The sequence below is a fragment of the Oncorhynchus nerka genome, unplaced genomic scaffold (genome assembly GCF_034236695.1).
Source record: "Oncorhynchus nerka isolate Pitt River unplaced genomic scaffold, Oner_Uvic_2.0 unplaced_scaffold_963, whole genome shotgun sequence".
Taxonomy (NCBI): domain Eukaryota; kingdom Metazoa; phylum Chordata; class Actinopteri; order Salmoniformes; family Salmonidae; genus Oncorhynchus; species Oncorhynchus nerka.
In genome coordinates, this window is record NW_027040352.1 from 107,593 (window position 1) to 129,842 (window position 22,250).

Consider the following 22,250-nt stretch of genomic DNA (forward strand, 5'->3'; position numbering starts at 1 on the left):
CTGAAAACACACCTGTATATAACACTGTGTTCTGTAACACCTGAAAACACACCCCTGTATTTAACACTATGTGTTCTGTAACACCAGAAAACGGGGGACCTATATGCGGTGAAGGTGTTCAACAACCTCAGTTTCCTGCGACCACTCGACGTCCAAATGAGAGAGTTTGAGGTCCTGAAGAAACTCAACCATAAGAACATCGTCAAGCTGTTCGCTGTGGAGGAGGAGGTATCTCTATCAGTATATACTATCTGTAGAATAACACTACCTAGTGGAGGTATCTCTATCAGTAGAATAACACTACCTAGTGGAGGTATCTCTATCAGTAGAATAACACTACCTAGTGGAGGTATCAGTAGAATAACACTACCTAGTGGAGGTATCTCTATCAGTAGAATAACACTACCTAGAGGAGGTATCTCTATCAGTAGAATAACACTACCTAGTGGAGGTATCTCTATCAGTAGAATAACACTACCTAGAGGAGGTATCTCTATCAGTAGAATAACACTACCTAGAGGAGGTATCTCTATCAGTAGAATAACACTACCTAGTGGAGGTATCTCTATCAGTAGAATAACACTACCTAGTGGAGGTATCTCTATCAGTAGAATAACACTACCTAGTGGAGGTATCAGTAGAATAACACTACCTAGAGGAGGTATCTCTATCAGTAGAATAACACTACCTAGTGGAGGTATCAGTAGAATAACACTACCTAGAGGAGGTATCTCTATCAGTAGAATAACACTACCTAGTGGAGGTATCTCTATCAGTAGAATAACACTACCTAGTGGAGGTATCTCTATCAGTAGAATAACACTACCTAGTGGAGGTATCAGTAGAATAACACTACCTAGAGGAGGTATCTCTATCAGTAGAATAACACTACCTAGTGGAGGTATCAGTAGAATAACACTACCTAGAGGTATCTCTATCAGTAGAATAACACTACCTCTACTACCTCAGTAGAATAACACTACCTAGTGGAGGTATCTCTATCAGTAGAATAACACTACCTAGTGGAGGTATCAGTAGAATAACACTACCTAGTGGAGGTATCTCTATCAGTAGAATAACACTACCTAGTGGAGGTATCTCTATCAGTAGAATAACACTACCTAGAGGAGGTATCTCTATCAGTAGAATAACACTACCTAGTGGAGGTATCTCTATCAGTAGAATAACACTACCTAGTGGAGGTATCTCTATCAGTAGAATAACACTACCTAGTGGAGGTATCTATCAGTAGAATAACACTACCTAGTGGAGGTATCTCTATCAGTAGAATAACACTACCTAGTGGAGGTATCTCTATCAGTAGAATAACACTACCTAGAGGAGGTATCTCTATCAGTAGAATAACACTACCTAGTGGAGGTATCTCTATCAGTAGAATAACACTACCTAGAGGAGGTATCTCTATCAGTAGAATAACACTACCTAGAGGAGGTATCTCTATCAGTAGAATAACACTACCTAGAGGAGGTATCTCTATCAGTAGAATAACACTACCTAGTGGAGGTATCTCTATCAGTAGAATAACACTACCTAGTGGAGGTATCAGTAGAATAACACTACCTAGAGGAGGTATCTCTATCAGTAGAATAACACTACCTAGTGGAGGTATCTCTATCAGTAGAATAACACTACCTAGTGGAGGTATCTCTATCAGTAGAATAACACTACCTAGTGGAGGTATCAGTAGAATAACACTACCTAGAGGAGGTATCTCTATCAGTAGATTAACACTACCTAGTGGAGGTATCTCTATCAGTAGAATAACACTACCTAGTGGAGGTATCTCTATCAGTAGAATAACACTACCTAGAGGAGGTATCTCTATCAGTAGAATAACACTACCTAGAGGAGGTATCAGTAGAATAACACTACCTAGTGGAGGTATCTCTATCAGTAGAATAACACTACCTAGTGGAGGTATCTCTATCAGTAGAATAACACTACCTAGTGGAGGTATCTCTATCAGTAGAATAACACTACCTAGAGGAGGTATCAGTAGAATAACACTACCTAGTGGAGGTATCTCTATCAGTAGAATAACACTACTTAGTGGAGGTATCAGTAGAATAACACTACCTAGTGGAGGTATCTCTATCAGTAGAATAACACTAGTAGAATAACACTAGTGGAGGTATCCTAGTGGAGGTATCTCTATCAGTAGAATAACACTACCTAGTGGAGGTATCTCTATCAGTAGAATAACACTACCTAGAGGAGGTATCAGTAGAATAACACTACCTAGTGGAGGTATCTCTATCAGTAGAATAACACTACCTAGTGGAGGTATCAGTAGAATCAGTGGAGAATCAGTAGAATACCTAGTGGAGGTATCTCTATCAGTAGAATAACACTACCTAGTGGAGGTATCTCTATCAGTAGAATAACACTACCTAGTGGAGGTATCTCTATCAGTAGAATAACACTACCTAGTGGAGGTATCTCTGTCAGTAGAATAACACTACCTAGAGGAGGTATCTCTATCAGTAGAATAACACTACCTAGTGGAGGTATCTCTATCAGTATAATAACACTACCTAGTGGAGGTATCAGTAGAATAACACTACCTAGTGGAGGTATCAGTAGAATAACACTACCTAGAGGAGGTATCTCTATCAGTAGAATAACACTACCTAGAGGAGGTATATCTATCAGTAGAATAACACTACCTAGTGGAGGTATCAGTAGAATAACACTACCTAGTGGAGGTATCTCTATCAGTAGAATAACACTACCTAGTGGAGGTATCTCTATCAGTAGAATAACACTACCTAGTGGAGGTATCTCTATCAGTAGAATAACACTACCTAGAGGAGGTATCTCTATCAGTAGAATAACACTACCTAGTGGAGGTATCTCTATCAGTAGAATAACACTACCTAGTGGAGGTATCTCTATCAGTAGAATAACACTACCTAGTGGAGGTATCTCTATCAGTAGAATAACACTACCTAGAGGAGGTATCTCTATCAGTAGAATAACACTACCTAGTGGAGGTATCTCTATCAGTAGAATAACACTACCTAGTGGAGGTATCTCTATCAGTAGAATAACACTACCTAGTGGAGGTATCTCTATCAGTAGAATAACACTACCTAGAGGAGGTATCTCTATCAGTAGAATAACACTACCTAGTGGAGGTATCTCTATCAGTAGAATAACACTACCTAGTGGAGGTATCTCTATCAGTAGAATAACACTACCTAGAGGAGGTATCTCTATCAGTAGAATAACACTACCTAGTGGAGGTATCTCTATCAGTAGAATAACACTACCTAGTGGAGGTATCTCTATCAGTAGAATAACACTACCTAGAGGAGGTATCTCTATCAGTAGAATAACACTACCTAGTGGAGGTATCTCTATCAGTAGAATAACACTACCTAGTGGAGGTATCTCTATCAGTAGAATAACACTACCTAGTGGAGGTATCTCTATCAGTAGAATAACACTACCTAGAGGAGGTATCTCTATCAGTATAATAACACTACCTAGTGGAGGTATCTCTATCAGTAGAATAACACTACCTAGTGGAGGTATCTCTATCAGTAGAATAACACTACCTAGAGGAGGTATCTCTATCAGTAGAATAACACTACCTAGTGGAGGTATCAGTAGAATAACACTACCTAGTGGAGGTATCTCTATCAGTAGAATAACACTACCTAGTGGAGGTATCAGTAGAATAACACTACCTAGAGGAGGTATCTCTATCAGTAGAATAACACTACCTAGAGGAGGTATCTCTATCAGTAGAATAACACTACCTAGTGGAGGTATCAGTAGAATAACACTACCTAGAGGAGGTATCTCTATCAGTAGAATAACACTACCTAGTGGAGGTATCTCTATCAGTAGAATAACACTACCTAGTGGAGGTATCAGTAGAATAACACTACCTAGTGGAGGTATCTCTATCAGTAGAATAACACTACCTAGTGGAGGTATCTCTATCAGTAGAATAACACTACCTAGTGGAGGTATCTCTATCAGTAGAATAACACTACCTAGTGGAGGTATCTCTATCAGTAGAATAACACTACCTAGTGGAGGTATCTCTATCAGTAGAATAACACTACCTAGAGGAGGTATCTCTATCAGTAGAATAACACTACCTAGAGGAGGTATCTCTATCAGTAGAATAACACTACCTAGTGGAGGTATCAGTAGAATAACACTACCTAGAGGAGGTATCTCTATCAGTAGAATAACACTACCTAGTGGAGGTATCTCTATCAGTAGAATAACACTACCTAGTGGAGGTATCTCTATCAGTAGAATAACACTACCTAGTGGAGGTATCTCTATCAGTAGAATAACACTACCTAGTGGAGGTATCTCTATCAGTAGAATAACACTACCTAGTGGAGGTATCTCTATCAGTAGAATAACACTACCTAGTGGAGGTATCTCTATCAGTAGAATAACACTACCTAGAGGAGGTATCTCTATCAGTAGAATAACACTACCTAGTGGAGGTATCTCTATCAGTAGAATAACACTACCTAGAGGAGGTATCTCTATCAGTAGAATAACACTACCTAGTGGAGGTATCAGTAGAATAACACTACCTAGTGGAGGTATCTCTATCAGTAGAATAACACTACCTAGTGGAGGTATCTCTATCAGTAGAATAACACTACCTAGTGGAATAACACTACCTAGTGGAGTGTGGAGGTATCTCTATCAGTAGAATAACACTACCTAGTGGAGGTATCTCTATCAGTAGAATAACACTACCTAGTGGAGGTATCTCTATCAGTAGAATAACACTACCTAGTGGAGGTATCTCTATCAGTAGAATAACACTACCTAGTGGAGGTATCAGTAGAATAACACTACCTAGTGGAGGTATCTCTATCAGTAGAATAACACTACCTAGTGGAGGTATCTCTATCAGTAGAATAACACTACCTAGAGGAGGTATCAGTAGAATAACACTACCTAGTGGAGGTATCTCTATCAGTAGAATAACACTACCTAGTGGAGGTATCAGTAGAATAACACTACCTAGTGGAGGTATCTCTATCAGTAGAATAACACTACCTAGTGGAGGTATCAGTAGAATAACACTACCTAGTGGAGGTATCTCTATCAGTAGAATAACACTACCTAGTGGAGGTATCAGTAGAATAACACTACCTAGTGGAGGTATCTCTATCAGTAGAATAACACTACCTAGTGGAGGTATCAGTAGAATAACACTACCTAGAGGAGGTATCTCTATCAGTAGAATAACACTACCTAGAGGAGGTATCTCTATCAGTAGAATAACACTACCTAGTGGAGGTATCTCTATCAGTAGAATAACACTACCTAGTGGAGGTATCAGTAGAATAACACTACCTAGTGGAGGTATCTCTATCAGTAGAATAACACTACCTAGTGGAGGTGTCTCTATCAGTAGAATAACACTACCTAGTGGAGGTATCTCTATCAGTAGAATAACACTACCTAGTGGAGGTATCTCTATCAGTAGAATAACACTACCTAGTGGAGCTGTCTCTATCAGTAGAATAACACTACCTAGAGGAGGTATCTCTATCAGTAGAATAACACTACCTAGTGGAGGTATCTCTATCAGTAGAATAACACTACCTAGTGGAGGTATCTCTATCAGTAGAATAACACTACCTAGAGGAGGTATCAGTAGAATAACACTACCTAGTGGAGGTATCTCTATCAGTAGAATAACACTACCTAGTGGAGGTATCTCTATCAGTAGAATAACACTACCTAGTGGAGGTATCTCTATCAGTAGAATAACACTACCTAGTGGAGGTATCTCTATCAGTAGAATAACACTACCTAGTGGAGGTATCTCTATCAGTAGAATAACACTACCTAGTGGAGGTATCAGTAGAATAACACTACCTAGTGGAGGTATCTCTATCAGTAGAATAACACTACCTAGTGGAGGTATCAGTAGAATAACACTACCTAGTGGAGGTATCTCTATCAGTAGAATAACACTACCTAGTGGAGGTATCTCTATCAGTAGAATAACACTACCTAGAGGAGGTATCTCTATCAGTAGAATAACACTACCTAGAGGAGGTATCTCTATCAGTAGAATAACACTACCTAGAGGAGGTATCTCTATCAGTAGAATAACACTACCTAGTGGAGGTATCTCTATCAGTAGAATAACACTACCTAGTGGAGGTATCTCTATCAGTAGAATAACACTACCTAGTGGAGGTATCTCTATCAGTAGAATAACACTACCTAGAGGAGGTATCTCTATCAGTAGAATAACACTACCTAGTGGAGGTATCTCTATCAGTAGAATAACACTACCTAGTGGAGGTATCTCTATCAGTAGAATAACACTACCTAGTGGAGGTATCTCTATCAGTAGAATAACACTACCTAGAGGAGGTATCTCTATCAGTAGAATAACACTACCTAGTGGAGGTATCTCTATCAGTAGAATAACACTACCTAGTGGAGGTATCTCTATCAGTAGAATAACACTACCTAGTGGAGGTATCAGTAGAATAACACTACCTAGTGGAGGTATCAGTAGAATAACACTACCTAGTGGAGGTATCTCTATCAGTAGAATAACACTACCTAGAGGAGGTATCTCTATCAGTAGAATAACACTACCTAGTGGAGGTATCTCTATCAGTAGAATAACACTACCTAGTGGAGGTATCAGTAGAATAACACTACCTAGTGGAGGTATCAGTAGAATAACACTACCTAGTGGAGGTATCTCTATCAGTAGAATAACACTACCTAGAGGAGGTATCTCTATCAGTAGAATAACACTACCTAGTGGAGGTATCTCTATCAGTAGAATAACACTACCTAGTGGAGGTATCAGTAGAATAACACTACCTAGTGGAGGTATCAGTAGAATAACACTACCTAGTGGAGGTATCTCTATCAGTAGAATAACACTACCTAGAGGAGGTATCTCTATCAGTAGAATAACACTACCTAGTGGAGGTATCTCTATCAGTAGAATAACACTACCTAGTGGAGGTATCTCTATCAGTAGAATAACACTACCTAGAGGAGGTATCTCTATCAGTAGAATAACACTACCTAGTGGAGGTATCTCTATCAGTAGAATAACACTACCTAGTGGAGGTATCAGTAGAATAACACTACCTAGTGGAGGTATCTCTATCAGTAGAATAACACTACCTAGTGGAGTGTCTCTATCAGTACCTAGAGGAGGTATCTCATCAGTAGAATAACTACCTAGCGGGAGGTATAACACTACCTAGTGGAGGTATCTCTATCAGTAGAATAACACTACCTAGTGGAGGTATCTCTATCAGTAGAATAACACTACCTAGTGGAGGTGTCTCTATCAGTAGAATAACACTACCTAGAGGAGGTATCTCTATCAGTAGAATAACACTACCTAGTGGAGGTATCTCTATCAGTAGAATAACACTACCTAGTGGAGGTATCTCTATCAGTAGAATAACACTACCTAGAGGAGGTATCAGTAGAATAACACTACCTAGTGGAGGTATCTCTATCAGTAGAATAACACTACCTAGTGGAGGTATCTCTATCAGTAGAATAACACTACCTAGTGGAGGTATCTCTATCAGTAGAATAACACTACCTAGTGGAGGTATCTCTATCAGTAGAATAACACTACCTAGTGGAGGTATCTCTATCAGTAGAATAACACTACCTAGTGGAGGTATCTCTATCAGTAGAATAACACTACCTAGTGGAGGTATCTCTATCAGTAGAATAACACTACCTAGTGGAGGTATCTCTATCAGTAGAATAACACTACCTAGTGGAGGTATCTCTATCAGTAGAATAACACTACCTAGTGGAGGTATCTCTATCAGTAGAATAACACTACCTAGAGGAGGTATCTCTATCAGTAGAATAACACTACCTAGTGGAGGTATCTCTATCAGTAGAATAACACTACCTAGTGGAGGTATCTCTATCAGTAGAATAACACTACCTAGTGGAGGTATCAGTAGAATAACACTACCTAGTGGAGGTATCAGTAGAATAACACTACCTAGTGGAGGTATCTCTATCAGTAGAATAACACTACCTAGAGGAGGTATCTCTATCAGTAGAATAACACTACCTAGTGGAGGTATCTCTATCAGTAGAATAACACTACCTAGTGGAGGTATCAGTAGAATAACACTACCTAGTGGAGGTATCAGTAGAATAACACTACCTAGTGGAGGTATCTCTATCAGTAGAATAACACTACCTAGTGGAGGTATCAGTAGAATAACACTACCTAGTGGAGGTATCAGTAGAATAACACTACCTAGTGGAGGTATCTCTATCAGTAGAATAACACTACCTAGAGGAGGTATCTCTATCAGTAGAATAACACTACCTAGTGGAGGTATCTCTATCAGTAGAATAACACTACCTAGTGGAGGTATCTCTATCAGTAGAATAACACTACCTAGTGGAGGTATCTCTATCAGTAGAATAACACTACCTAGAGGAGGTATCTCTATCAGTAGAATAACACTACCTAGTGGAGGTATCTCTATCAGTAGAATAACACTACCTAGAGGAGGTATCTCTATCAGTAGAATAACACTACCTAGTGGAGGTATCAGTAGAATAACACTACCTAGTGGAGGTATCTCTATCAGTAGAATAACACTACCTAGTGGAGGTATCTCTATCAGTAGAATAACACTACCTAGAGGAGGTATCTCTATCAGTAGAATAACACTACCTAGTGGAGGTATCTCTATCAGTAGAACTACCTAGTGGATAACACTACCTAGTGGAGGTATCTCTATCAGTAGAATAACACTACCTAGTGGAGGTATCTCTATCAGTAGAATAACACTACCTAGAGGAGGTATCTCTATCAGTAGAATAACACTACCTAGTGGAGGTATCTCTATCAGTAGAATAACACTACCTAGTGGAGGTATCTCTATCAGTAGAATAACACTACCTAGTGGAGGTATCTCTATCAGTAGAATAACACTACCTAGTGGAGGTATCTCTATCAGTAGAATAACACTACCTAGTGGAGGTATCTCTATCAGTAGAATAACACTACCTAGTGGAGGTATCTCTATCAGTAGAATAACACTACCTAGTGGAGGTATCTCTATCAGTAGAATAACACTACCTAGAGGAGGTATCTCTATCAGTAGAATAACACTACCTAGTGGAGGTATCTCTATCAGTAGAATAACACTACCTAGAGGAGGTATCTCTATCAGTAGAATAACACTACCTAGTGGAGGTATCAGTAGAATAACACTACCTAGTGGAGGTATCTCTATCAGTAGAATAACACTACCTAGTGGAGGTATCTCTATCAGTAGAATAACACTACCTAGTGGAGGTATCTCTATCAGTAGAATAACACTACCTAGTGGAGGTATCTCTATCAGTAGAATAACACTACCTAGTGGAGGTATCAGTAGAATAACACTACCTAGAGGAGGTATCTCTATCAGTAGAATAACACTACCTAGAGGAGGTATCTCTATCAGTAGAATAACACTACCTAGTGGAGGTATCTCTATCAGTAGAATAACACTACCTAGAGGAGGTATCTCTATCAGTAGAATAACACTACCTAGTGGAGGTATCTCTATCAGTAGAATAACACTACCTAGTGGAGGTATCAGTAGAATAACACTACCTAGTGGAGGTATCTCTATCAGTAGAATAACACTACCTAGAGGAGGTATCAGTAGAATAACACTACCTAGAGGAGGTATCTCTACCAGTAGAATAACACTACCTAGTGGAGGTATCTCTATCAGTAGAATAACACTACCTAGAGGAGGTATCTCTATCAGTAGAATAACACTACCTAGTGGAGGTATCTCTATCAGTAGAATAACACTACCTAGTGGAGGTATCAGTAGAATAACACTACCTAGTGGAGGTATCTCTATCAGTAGAATAACACTACCTAGTGGAGGTATCAGTAGAATAACACTACCTAGTGGAGGTATCTCTATCAGTAGAATAACACTACCTAGTGGAGGTATCAGTAGAATAACACTACCTAGAGGAGGTATCTCTATCAGTAGAATAACACTACCTAGAGGAGGTATCTCTATCAGTAGAATAACACTACCTAGTGGAGGTATCTCTATCAGTAGAATAACACTACCTAGTGGAGGTATCAGTAGAATAACACTACCTAGTGGAGGTATCTCTATCAGTAGAATAACACTACCTAGTGGAGGTATCTCTATCAGTAGAATAACACTACCTAGAGGAGGTATCTCTATCAGTGGAATAACACTACCTAGTGGAGGTATCTCTATCAGTAGAATAACACTACCTGGTGGAGGTATCTCTATCAGTAGAATAACACTACCTAGAGGAGGTATCTCTATCAGTAGAATAACACTACCTAGTGGAGGTATCTCTATCAGTAGAATAACACTACCTAGAGGAGGTATCTCTATCAGTGGAATAACACTACCTAGAGGAGGTATCTCTATCAGTAGAATAACACTACCTAGAGGAGGTATCTCTATCAGTAGAATAACACTACCTAGAGGAGGTATCTCTATCAGTAGAATAACACTACCTAGTGGAGGTATCTCTATCAGTAGAATAACACTACCTAGTGGAGGTATCAGTAGAATAACACTACCTAGTGGAGGTATCTCTATCAGTAGAATAACACTACCTAGTGGAGGTATCTCTATCAGTAGAATAACACTACCTAGAGGAGGTATCTCTATCAGTAGAATAACACTACCTAGTGGAGGTATCTCTATCAGTAGAATAACACTACCTAGTGGAGGTATCAGTAGAATAACACTACCTAGAGGAGGTATCTCTATCAGTAGAATAACACTACCTAGTGGAGGTATCTCTATCAGTAGAATAACACTACCTAGTGGAGGTATCTCTATCAGTAGAATAACACTACCTAGTGGAGGTATCAGTAGAATAACACTACCTAGAGGAGGTATCTCTATCAGTAGAATAACACTACCTAGTGGAGGTATCAGTAGAATAACACTACCTAGTGGAGGTATCTCTATCAGTAGAATAACACTACCTAGAGGAGGTATCTCTATCAGTAGAATAACACTACCTAGAGGAGGTATCTCTATCAGTAGAATAACACTACCTAGTGGAGGTATCTCTATCAGTAGAATAACACTACCTAGTGGAGGTATCTACTAACATGTCACTTCCTGTCCCAGTCCAACACCCGTCACAAGGTTCTGGTGATGGAGTATTGTCCCTGTGGGAGTCTGTATACGGTCCTGGAGGAGTCTTCTAACGCCTACGGACTCCCTGAGGATGAGTTCCTTATCGTGCTACAGGACGTGGGTAAGGACTGGACACACACACACACACACACACACACACACACACACACACACACACACACACACACACACACACACACACACACACACACACACACACACACACCACACAACCTACCTTACCCTACCTACTACCACTCTGATCAAACCTACCTTACCCTACCTACTACCACTCTGATCAAACCTACCTTACCCTACCTACTACCACTCTGATCAACACAAACCTACCTTACCCTACCTACAACCACTCTGATAAAACCTACCTTACCCTACCTACTACCACTCTGATCAAACCTACCTTACCCTACCTACTACCACTCTGATCAACACAAACCTACCTTACCCTACCTACAACCACTCTGATAAAACCTACCTTACCCTACCTACTACCACTCTGATCAAACCTACCTTACCCTACCTACTACCACTCTGATCAACACAAACCTACCTTACCCTACCTACTACCACTCTGATCAACACAAACCTACCTTACCCTACCTACAACCACTCTGATCAACACAAACCTACCTTACCCTACCTACTACCACTCTGATCAACACAAACCTACCTTACCCTACCTACTACCACTCTGATCAAACCTACCTTACCCTACCTACTACCACTCTGATCAACACAAACCTACCTTACCCTACCTACTACCACTCTGATCAACACAAACCTACCTTAACCTACCTACTACCACTCTGATCAACACAAACCTACCTTACCCTACCTACAACCACTCTGATCAACACAAACCTACCTTACCCTACCTACTACCACTCTGATCAACACAAACCTACCTTACCCTACCTACTACCACTCTGATCAACACAAACCTACCTTACCCTACCTACTACCACTCTGATCAAACCTACCTTACCCTACCTACTACCACTCTGATCAACACAAACCTACCTTACCCTACCTACAACCACTCTGATCAACACAAACCTACCTTACCCTACCTACAACCACTCTGATCAACACAAACCTACCTTACCCTACCTACTACCACTCTGATCAAACCTACCTTACCCTACCTACTACCACTCTGATCAACACAAACCTACCTTACCCTACCTACTACCACTCTGATCAAAACCAACCTACCTTACCCTACCTACTACCACTCTGATCAAACCTACCTTACCCTACCTACTACCACTCTGATCAACACAAACCTACCTTACCCTACCTACAACCACTCTGATCAACACAAACCTACCTTAACCTACCTACTACCACTCTGATCAAACCTACCTTACCCTACCTACTACCACTCTGATAAAACCTACCTTACCCTACCTACTACCACTCTGATCAACACAAACCTACCTTACCCTACCTACTACCACTCTGATCAACACAAACCTACCTTACCCTACCTACTACCACTCTGATCAAAACCAACCTACCTTACCCTACCTACTACCACTCTGATCAACACAAACCTACCTTACCCTACCTACTACCACTCTGATCAAAACCAACCTACCTTACCCTACCTACAACCACTCTGATCAACACAAACCTACCTTACCCTACCTACTACCACTCTGATCAACACAAACCTACCTTACCCTACCTACTACCACTCTGATCAAACCTACCTTACCCTACCTACTACCACTCTGATCAACACAAACCTACCTTACCCTACCTACTACCACTCTGATCAACACAAACCTACCTTACCCTACCTACAACCACTCTGATCAACACAAACCTACCTTACCCTACCTACTACCACTCTGATCAACACAAACCTACCTTACCCTACCTACTACCACTCTGATCAAACCTACCTTACCCTACCTACAACCACTCTGATCAAACCCAACCTACCTTACCCTACCTACTACCACTCTGATCAACACAAACCTACCTTACCCTACCTACAACCACTCTGATCAACACAAACCTACCTTACCCTACCTACTACCACTCTGATCAAACCTACCTTACCCTACCTACAACCACTCTGATCAACACAAACCTACCTTACCCTACCTACAACCACTCTGATCAAAACCAACCTACCTTACCCTACCTACAACCACTCTGATCAACACAAACCTACCTTACCCTACCTACAACCACTCTGATCAACACAAACCTACCTTACCCTACCTACTACCACTCTGATCAAACCTACCTTACCCTACCTACAACCACTCTGATCAAACCGACCTTACCCTACCTACTACCACTCTGATCAAACCTACCTTACCCTACCTACTACCACTCTGATCAACACAAACCTACCTTGAGTGTTGAGGTGGTAATGACTGTAACGCTGCTCTGTGGGTTGAGGTGGTAATGACTAACGCTGCTCTGTGTGTTGAGGTGGTAATGACTGTAACGCTGCTCTTTGGGTTGAGGTGGTAATGACTGTAACGCTGCTCTGTGGGTTGAGGTGGTAATGACTGTAACGCTGCTCTGTGGGTTGAGGTGGTAATGACTGTAACGCTGCTCTGTGTGTTGAGGTGGTAATGACTAACGCTGCTCTCTGGGTTGAGGTGGTAATGACTGTAACGCTGCTCTGTGGGTTGAGGTGGTAATGACCGTAATGCTGCTCTGTGGGTTGAGGTGGTAATGACTGTAACGCTGCTCTGTGGGTTGAGGTGGTAACGCTGCTCTGTGGGTTGAGGTGGTAATGACTAACGCTGCTCTGTGGGTTGAGGTGGTAATGACTAACGCTGCTCTGTGTGTTGAGGTGGTAATGACTAACGCTGCTCTGTGTGTTGAGGTGGTAATGACTGACGCTGCTCTGTGGGTTGAGGTGGTAATGACTGTAACGCTGCTCTGTGGGTTGAGGTGGTAATGACTAACGCTGCTCTGTGGGTTGAGGTGGTAATGACTAACGCTGCTCTGTGGGTTGAGGTGGTAATGACTGTAACGGTGCTCTGTGGGTTGAGGTGGTTATGACTAAAGCTGCTCTGTGTGTTGAGGTGGTAATGACTGTAACGCTGCTCTGTGGGTTGAGGTGGTAATGACTAACGCTGCTCTGCGGGTTGAGGTGGTAATGACTAACGCTACTCTATGGGTTGAGGTGGTAACGCTGCTCTGTGTGTTGAGGTGGTAACGCTGCTCTGTGTTGAGGTGGTAACGCTGCTCTGTGGGTTGAGGTGGTAATGACTGTAACGCTGCTCTGTGGGTTGAGGTGGTAATGACTAACGCTGCTCTGCGGGTTGAGGTGGTAATGACTAACGCTGCTCTGCGGGTTGAGGTGGTAATGACTAACGCTGCTCTGTGTGTTGAGGTGGTAATGACTGTAACGCTGCTCTGTGGGTTGAGGTGGTAATGACTAACGCTGCTCTGCGGGTTGAGGTGGTAATGACTAACGCTACTCTATGGGTTGAGGTGGTAACGCTGCTCTGTGTGTTGAGGTGGTAACGCTGCTCTGTGGGTTGAGGTGGTAATGACTGTAACGCTGCTCTGTGGGTTGAGGTGGTAATGACTAACGCTGCTCTGTGGGTTGAGGTGGTAATGACTAACGCTGCTCTGCGGGTTGAGGTGGTAATGACTGTAACGCTGCTCTGTGGTTTGAGGTGGTAATGACTAACGCTGCTCTGTGGGTTGAGGTGGTAATGACTGTAACGCTGCTCTGTGGGTGGAGGTGGTAATGACTGTAACGCTGCTCTGTGTGTTGAGGTGGTAACGCTGCTCTGTGTGTTGAGGTGGTAACGCTGCTCTGTGGGTGGAGGTGGTAACGCTGCTCTGCGGGTTGTGGTAATGACTGTAACGCTGCTCTGTGGGTTGAGGTGGTAATGACTGTAACGCTGCTCTGTGGGTGGAGGTGGTAACGCTGCTCTGTGTGTTGAGGTGGTAATGACTAACGCTGCTCTGCGGGTTGAGGTGGTAATGACTAACGCTGCTCTGTGGGTTGAGGTGGTAATGACTAACGCTGCTCTGTGGGTTGAGGTGGTAATGACTGTAACGCTGCTCTGTGGGTTGAGGTGGTAATGACTAACGCTGCTCTGTGGGTTGAGGTGGTAATGACTGTAACGCTGCTCTGTGGGTTGAGGTGGTAATGACTGTAACGGTGCTCTGTGGGTTGAGGTGGTAATGACTGTAACGCTGCTCTGTGGGTTGAGGTGGTAATGACTAACGCTGCTCTGTGGGTTGAGGTGGTAATGACTGTAACGCTGCTCTGTGGGTTGAGGTGGTAATGACTGTAACGGTGCTCTGTGGGTTGAGGTGGTAATGACTGTAACGCTGCTCTGTGGGTGGAGGTGGTAACGCTGCTCTGTGGGTTGAGGTGGTAACGACTGTAACGCTGCTCTGTGGGTTGAGGTGGTAACGACTGTAACGGTGCTCTGTGGGTTGAGGTGGTAATGACTGTAACGCTGCTCTGTGGGTTGAGGTGGTAATGACTGTAACGCTGCTCTGTGGGTGGAGGTGGTAATGACTGTAACGCTGCTCTGTGGGTTGAGGTGGTAACGCTGCTCTGTGGGTTGAGGTGGTAATGACTAACACTGCTCTGTGTTGAGGTGGTAACGGTGCTCTGTGTGTTGAGGTGGTAACGCTGCTCTGTGGGTTGAGGTGGTAATGACTGTAACGCTGCTCTGTGGGTTGAGGTGGTAATGACTGTAACGCTGCTCTGTGGGTTGAGGTGGTAATGACTGTAACGCTGCTCTGTGTGTTGAGGTGGTAACGCTGCTCTGTGGGTTGAGGTGGTAATGACTGTAACGCTGCTCTGTGGGTTGAGGTGGTAATGACTGTAACGCTGCTCTGTGGGTTGAGGTGGTAATGACTGTAACGCTGCTCTGTGGGTTGAGGTGGTAATGACTGTAACGCTGCTCTGTGGGTGGAGGTGGTAATGACTGTAACGCTGCTCTGTGGGTTGAGGTGGTAATGACTGTAACGCTGCTCTGTGGGTTGAGGTGGTAATGACTGTAACGCTGCTCTGTGGGTTGAGGTGGTGATGACTGTAACGCTGCTCTGTGGGTGGAGGTGGTAATGACTGTAACGCTGCTCTGTGGGTTGAGGTGGTAACGCTGCTCTGTGGGTTGAGGTGGTAATGACTGTAACGCTGCTCTGTGGGTTGAGGTGGTAATGACTGTAACGCTGCTCTGTGGGTTGAGGTGGTAATGACTGTAACGCTGCTCTGTGGGTTGAGGTGGTAATGACTGTAACGCTGCTCTGTGGGTTGAGGTGGTAATGACTAACGCTGCTCTGTGGGTTGAGGTGGTAATGACTGTAACGCTGCTCTGTGGGTTGAGGTGGTAATGACTGTAACGCTGCTCTGTGGGTTGAGGTGGTAATGACTGTAACGCTGCTCTGTGGGTTGAGGTGGTAATGACTGTAACGCTGCTCTGTGGGTTGAGGTGGTAATGACTGTAACGCTGCTCTGTGGTAATGTGACTGTAATAACCCTGTCCTGTATATTAACAGTAGCCGGTATGAACCATCTCAGAGAGTACGGCATCGTGCACCGTGACATCAAACCAGGCAACATCATGCGCGTCATCGGCGAGGACGGGAGGTCCGTCTATAAGCTGACTGATTTCGGAGCAGCCAGAGAACTAGACGACGATGAGCAGTTTGTCTCTCTTTACGGCACTGAGGAATATCTGGTGAGTCCCCTGACCTCCGACCTCTACCTGCCGTTTGGACCTCTCGCCTACAATAGGACACTTTACTCATCTAAAGGAATAATCTGCTATGGACTTCAGCTCACCATGACGTGTGTGTCTCTCTGTGTGTCTCTCTGTGTGTCTCTCTGTGTGTCTCTCTGTGTGTCTCTCTGTGTGTCTCTCTGTGTGTCTCTCTGTGTGTCTCTGTGTGTGTCTCTGTGTGTGTCTCTCTGTGTGTGTCTCTCTGTGTGTCTCTCTGTGTGTGTCTCTCTGTGTGTCTCTCTGTGTGTCTCTGTGTGTGTCTCTCTGTGTGTCTCTCTGTGTGTGTCTCTCTGTGTCTCTCTCTGTGTGTCTCTCTGTGTGTCTCTCTGTGTGTCTCTGTGTGTGTCTCTGTGTGTGTCTCTGTGTGTGTCTCTCTGTGTGTGTCTCTCTGTGTGTGTCTCTCTGTGTGTGTCTCTCTGTGTGTGTCTCTCTGTGTGTGTCTCTCTGTGTGTGTGTCTCTCTGTGTGTGTCTCTCTGTGTCTCTCTGTGTGTGTCTCTCTCTGTGTCTCTCTCTGTGTCTCTCTGTGTGTGTCTCTCTGTGTGTGTCTCTCTGTGTGTGTCTCTGTGTGTGTCTCTCTGTGTGTGTCTCTCTGTGTGTGTCTCTCTGTGTGTGTCTCTGTGTGTGTCTCTCTGTGTGTGTCTCTCTGTGTGTGTCTCTCTGTGTGTGTCTCTCTGTGTGTCTCTGTGTGTGTCTCTCTGTGTGTCTCTCTCTGTGTGTGTGTCTCTCTGTGTGTGTCTCTCTGTGTGTGTGTCTCTCTGTGTGTGTGTCTCTCTGTGTGTGTCTCTCTGTGTGTGTCTCTCTGTGTGTGTCTCTCTGTGTGTGTGTCTCTCTGTGTGTGTGTCTCTCTGTGTGTGTGTCTCTCTGTGTGTGTCTCTCTGTGTGTGTCTCTCTGTGTGTGTGTGTCTCTCTGTGTGTGTGTGTCTCTCTGTGTGTGTCTCTCTGTGTGTCTCTCTCTGTGTGTCTCTCTGTGTGTGTCTCTCTGTGTGTGTCTCTCTGTGTGTGTTGTGTGTGTCTCTCTGTGTGTGTCTCTGTGTGTGTCTCTCTGTGTGTCTCTCTGTGTGTCTCTCTGTGTGTGTCTCTCTGTGTGTGTGTCTCTGTGTGTGTCTCTCTGTGTGTGTCTCTCTGTGTGTGTGTCTCTCTGTGTATCTCTCTGTGTGTGTCTCTCTCTGTGTCTCTCTGTGTGTATCTCTCTGTGTGTCTCTCTCTGTGTGTCTCTCTGTGTGTATCTCTCTGTGTGTGTCTCTCTGTGTCTCTCTGTGTGTATCTCTCTGTGTCTCTCTCTGTGTGTCTCTCTCTGTGTATCTCTGTGTGTCTCTCTGTGTGTATCTATCTGTGTGTGTCTCTCTGTGTGTGTCTCTCTGTGTGTGTCTCTCTGTGTGTCTCTCTCTGTGTATTTCTCTGTGTGTATCTCTCTGTGTGTCTCTGTGTGTGTCTCTGTGTGTGCGTCTCTCTGTGTGTCTCTCTGTGTGCGTCTCTCTGTGTGTCTCTCTCTGTGTATCTCTGTGAGTCTCTCTGTGTGTATCTCTCTGTGTGTGTCTCTCTCTGTGTATCTCTCTGTGTGTCTCTCTGTGTGTCTCTGTGTGCGTGTCTCTGTGTGCGTGTCTCTGTGTGTGTCTCTCTGTGTGTGTCTCTGTGTGTCTCTCTGTGTCTCTCTGTGTATCTCTCTGTGTGTGTCTCTCTGTGTGTGTCTCTGTGTTTCTCTGTGTGTCTCCAACAGCACCCTGACATGTATGAGCGTGCAGTGCTGAGGAAAGAGCACCAGAAGAAGTATGGTGCAACGGTTGACCTGTGGAGCATCGGAGTCACCTTCTTCCACGCTGCCACCGGGTCCCTCCCCTTCAGACCCTTCGAAGGACCACGCAGGAACAAGGAAGTCATGTAAGAACTACATCCTGTTGACCTAGGGTGGTCTAAGAACTACATCCTGTTGACCTAGGGTGGTCTAAGAACTACATCCTGGTGACCTAGGGTGGTCTAGTGGTCTAAGAACTACATCCTGTTGACCTAGGGTGGCCTAAGAACTACATCCTGGTGACCTAGGGTGGTCTAGAGGTCTAAGAACTATATCCTGGTGACCTAGGGTGGTCTAGTGGTCTAAGAACTACATCATGTTGACCTAGGGTGGTCTAGTGGTCTAAGAACTACATCCTGTTGACCTAGGGTGGTCTAAGAACTGCCTCCTGGTGGTCCAGAGGTCTAAGAACTATAACCTGGTGGTCCAGAGGTCTAAGAACTATAACCTGGTGGTCTAGAGGTCTAAGAACTATAACCTGGTGGTCTAGAGGTCTAAGAACTATAACCTGGTGGTCTAGAGGTCTAAGAACTATAACCTGGTGGTCTAGAGGTCTAAGAACTATAACCTGGTGGTCTAGAGGTCTAAGAACTATAACCTGGTGGTCTAGAGGTCTAAGAACTATAACCTGGTGGTCTAGAGGTCTAAGAACTATAACCTGGTGGTCTAGAGGTCTAAGAACTATAACCTGGTGGTCTAGAGGTCTAAGAACTATAACCTGGTGGTCTAAGAACTATAACCTGGTGGTCTAGAGGTCTAAGAACTATATCCTGGTGGTCTAGAGGTCTAAGAACTGCCTCCTGGTGGTCTAGAGGTCTAAGAACTATAACCTGGTGGTCTAGAGGTCTAAGAACTATAACCTGGTGGTCTAGTGGTCTAAGAACTATAACCTGGTGGTCTAGAGGTCTAAGAACTATAACCTGGTGGTCTAGAGGTCTAAGAACTATAACCTGGTGGTCTAGAGGTCTAAGAACTATAACCTGGTGGTCTAGAGGTCTAAGAACTGCCTCCTGGTGGTCTAGAGGTCTAAGAACTGCCTCCTGGTGGTCTAGAGGTCTAAGAACTGCCTCCTGGTGGTCTAGAGGTCTAAGAACTATAACCTGGTGGTCTAGAGGTCTAAGAACTATATCCTGGTGGTCTAGGGTGGTCTAGAGGTCTAAGAACTGCCTCCTGGTGGTCTAGTGGTCTAAGAACTATAACCTGGTGGTCTAAGAACTATAACCTGGTGGTCTAGAGGTCTAAGAACTATAATCTGGTGGTCTAGAGGTCTAAGAACTGCCTCCTGGTGGTCTAGAGGTCTAAGAACTATAACCTGGTGGTCTAGAGGTCTAAGAACTATATCCTGGTGGTCTAGAGGTCTAAGAACTGCCTCCTGGTGGTCTAGAGGTCTAAGAACTGCCTCCTGGTGGTCTAGAGGTCTAAGAACTATAACCTGGTGGTCTAGTGGTCTAAGAACTATAACCTGGTGGTCTAGAGGTCTAAGAACTATAACCTGGTGGTCTAGAGGTCTAAGAACTATAACCTGGTGGTCTAGAGGTCTAAGAACTATAACCTGGTGGTCTAGAGGTCTAAGAACTGCCTCCTGGTGGTCTAGAGGTCTAAGAACTGCCTCCTGGTGGTCTAGAGGTCTAAGAACTATAACCTGGTGGTCTAGAGGTCTAAGAACTATATCCTGGTGGTCTAGGGTGGTCTAGAGGTCTAAGAACTGCCTCCTGGTGGTCTAGTGGTCTAAGAACTATAACCTGGTGGTCTAAGAACTATAACCTGGTGGTCTAGAGGTCTAAGAACTATAATCTGGTCGTCTAGAGGTCTAAGAACTATAACCTGGTGGTCTAGAGGTCTAAGAACTGCCTCCTGGTGGTCTAGAGGTCTAAGAACTATAACCTGGTGGTCTAGTGGTCTAAGAACTATAACCTGGTGGTCTAGAGGTCTAAGAACTATAACCTGGTGGTCTAGAGGTCTAAGAACTATAACCTGGTGGTCTAGAGGTCTAAGAACTGCCTCCTGGTGGTCTAAAGGTCTAAGAACTGCCTCCTGGTGGTCTAGAGGTCTAAGAACTGCCTCCTGGTGGTCTAGAGGTCTAAGAACTATAACCTGGTGGTCTAGAGGTCTAAGAACTATAACCTGGTGGTCTAGAGGTCTAAGAACTGCCTCCTGGTGGTCTAGAGGTCTAAGAACTATAACCTGGTGGTCTAGAGGTCTAAGAACTATAACCTGGTGGTCTAGAGGTCTAAGAACTGCCTCCTGGTGGTCTAGAGGTCTAAGAACTATAACCTGGTGGTCTAGAGGTCTAAGAACTGCCTCCTGGTGGTCTAGAGGTCTAAGAACTATAACCTGGTGGTCTAGAGGTCTAAGAACTATAACCTGGTGGTCTAGAGGTCTAAGAACTGCCTCCTGGTGGTCTAGAGGTCTAAGAACTGCCTCCTGGTGGTCTAGAGGTCTAAGAACTGCCTCCTGGTGGTCTAGAGGTCTAAGAACTGCCTCCTGGTGGTCTAGAGGTCTAAGAACTATAACCTGGTGGTCTAGAGGTCTAAGAACTGCCTCCTGGTGGTCTAGAGGTCTAAGAACTATAACCTGGTGGTCTAGTGGTCTAAGAACTATAACCTGGTGGTCTAGAGGTCTAAGAACTATAACCTGGTGGTCTAGAGGTCTAAGAACTGCCTCCTGGTGGTCTAGAGGTCTAAGAACTATAACCTGGTGGTCTAGAGGTCTATGAACTATAACTTGGTGGTCTAGAGGTCTAAGAACTATATCATGGTGGTCTAGAGGTCTAAGAACTATAACCTGGTGGTCTAGAGGTCTAAGAACTGCCTCCTGGTGGTCTAGAGGTCTAAGAACTGCCTCCTGGTGGTCTAGAGGTCTAAGAACTGCCTCCTGGTGGTCTAGAGGTCTAAGAACTGTAACCTGGTGGTCTAAGAACTATATCCGGATATATATGCATCATTGAAGGTCCCCAAGAACACAGTGGCCTCCATCATTCTTAAATGGAAGAAGTCTGGAACCACCAAGACTCTTCCTAGAGCTGGCCGCCCAGCCAAACTGAGCAATCGGGAGAAGGGCCTTGGTCAGGGAGGTGACTGAGAACCCAATGGTCACTCTGACAGAGCTCCAGAGTTCCTCTGTGGCAATTGGAGAACCTTCCAGAAGGACAAGCATCTCTGCAGCACACCACCAATCAGAGATGAGATGTTTGTCTCGGTGACTGAAGGTTTTGTATAGTGACGTTGTTGTCCTGTCTCCCATCAGGTATAAAATCATCACAGAGAAGCCGTCAGGAACCGTCTCTGGGCAGCAGAAGTTTGAGAACGGGAAGATTGAGTGGAGCACAGAGATGCCTGTCTCCTGCAACCTGTCCAAGTACGTACTCTAGTCTACCCCTGACCTCTAACCCCCTGACCTCCACTCCCTGACCTCCACTCCCTGACCTCTACCCCCTGACCTCCACTCCCTGACCTCTACCCCCTGACCTCCACTCCCTGACCTCTAACCCCCTGACCTCTAGCCCCCTGACCTCCACTCCC

At 44.1% G+C, this 22,250-nt stretch overlaps 1 protein-coding gene across 3 annotated transcripts in view; it reads left to right on the top strand.

Annotated features, from left to right (window-relative positions):
* Nucleotides 1–22,250, top strand: part of tbk1 (TANK-binding kinase 1) — a 79,768-nt gene that overhangs the window by 18,025 nt on the left and 39,493 nt on the right. For all 3 annotated transcript variants that reach the window (XM_065016583.1, XM_065016584.1, XM_065016585.1), the window contains 5 exons: nucleotides 88–228; nucleotides 11,184–11,313; nucleotides 16,713–16,894; nucleotides 18,655–18,815; nucleotides 21,976–22,086. In XM_065016583.1, the coding sequence (XP_064872655.1) occupies nucleotides 88–228; nucleotides 11,184–11,313; nucleotides 16,713–16,894; nucleotides 18,655–18,815; nucleotides 21,976–22,086 (725 nt within the window). The remainder of the gene's footprint in view (nucleotides 1–87; nucleotides 229–11,183; nucleotides 11,314–16,712; nucleotides 16,895–18,654; nucleotides 18,816–21,975; nucleotides 22,087–22,250) is intronic.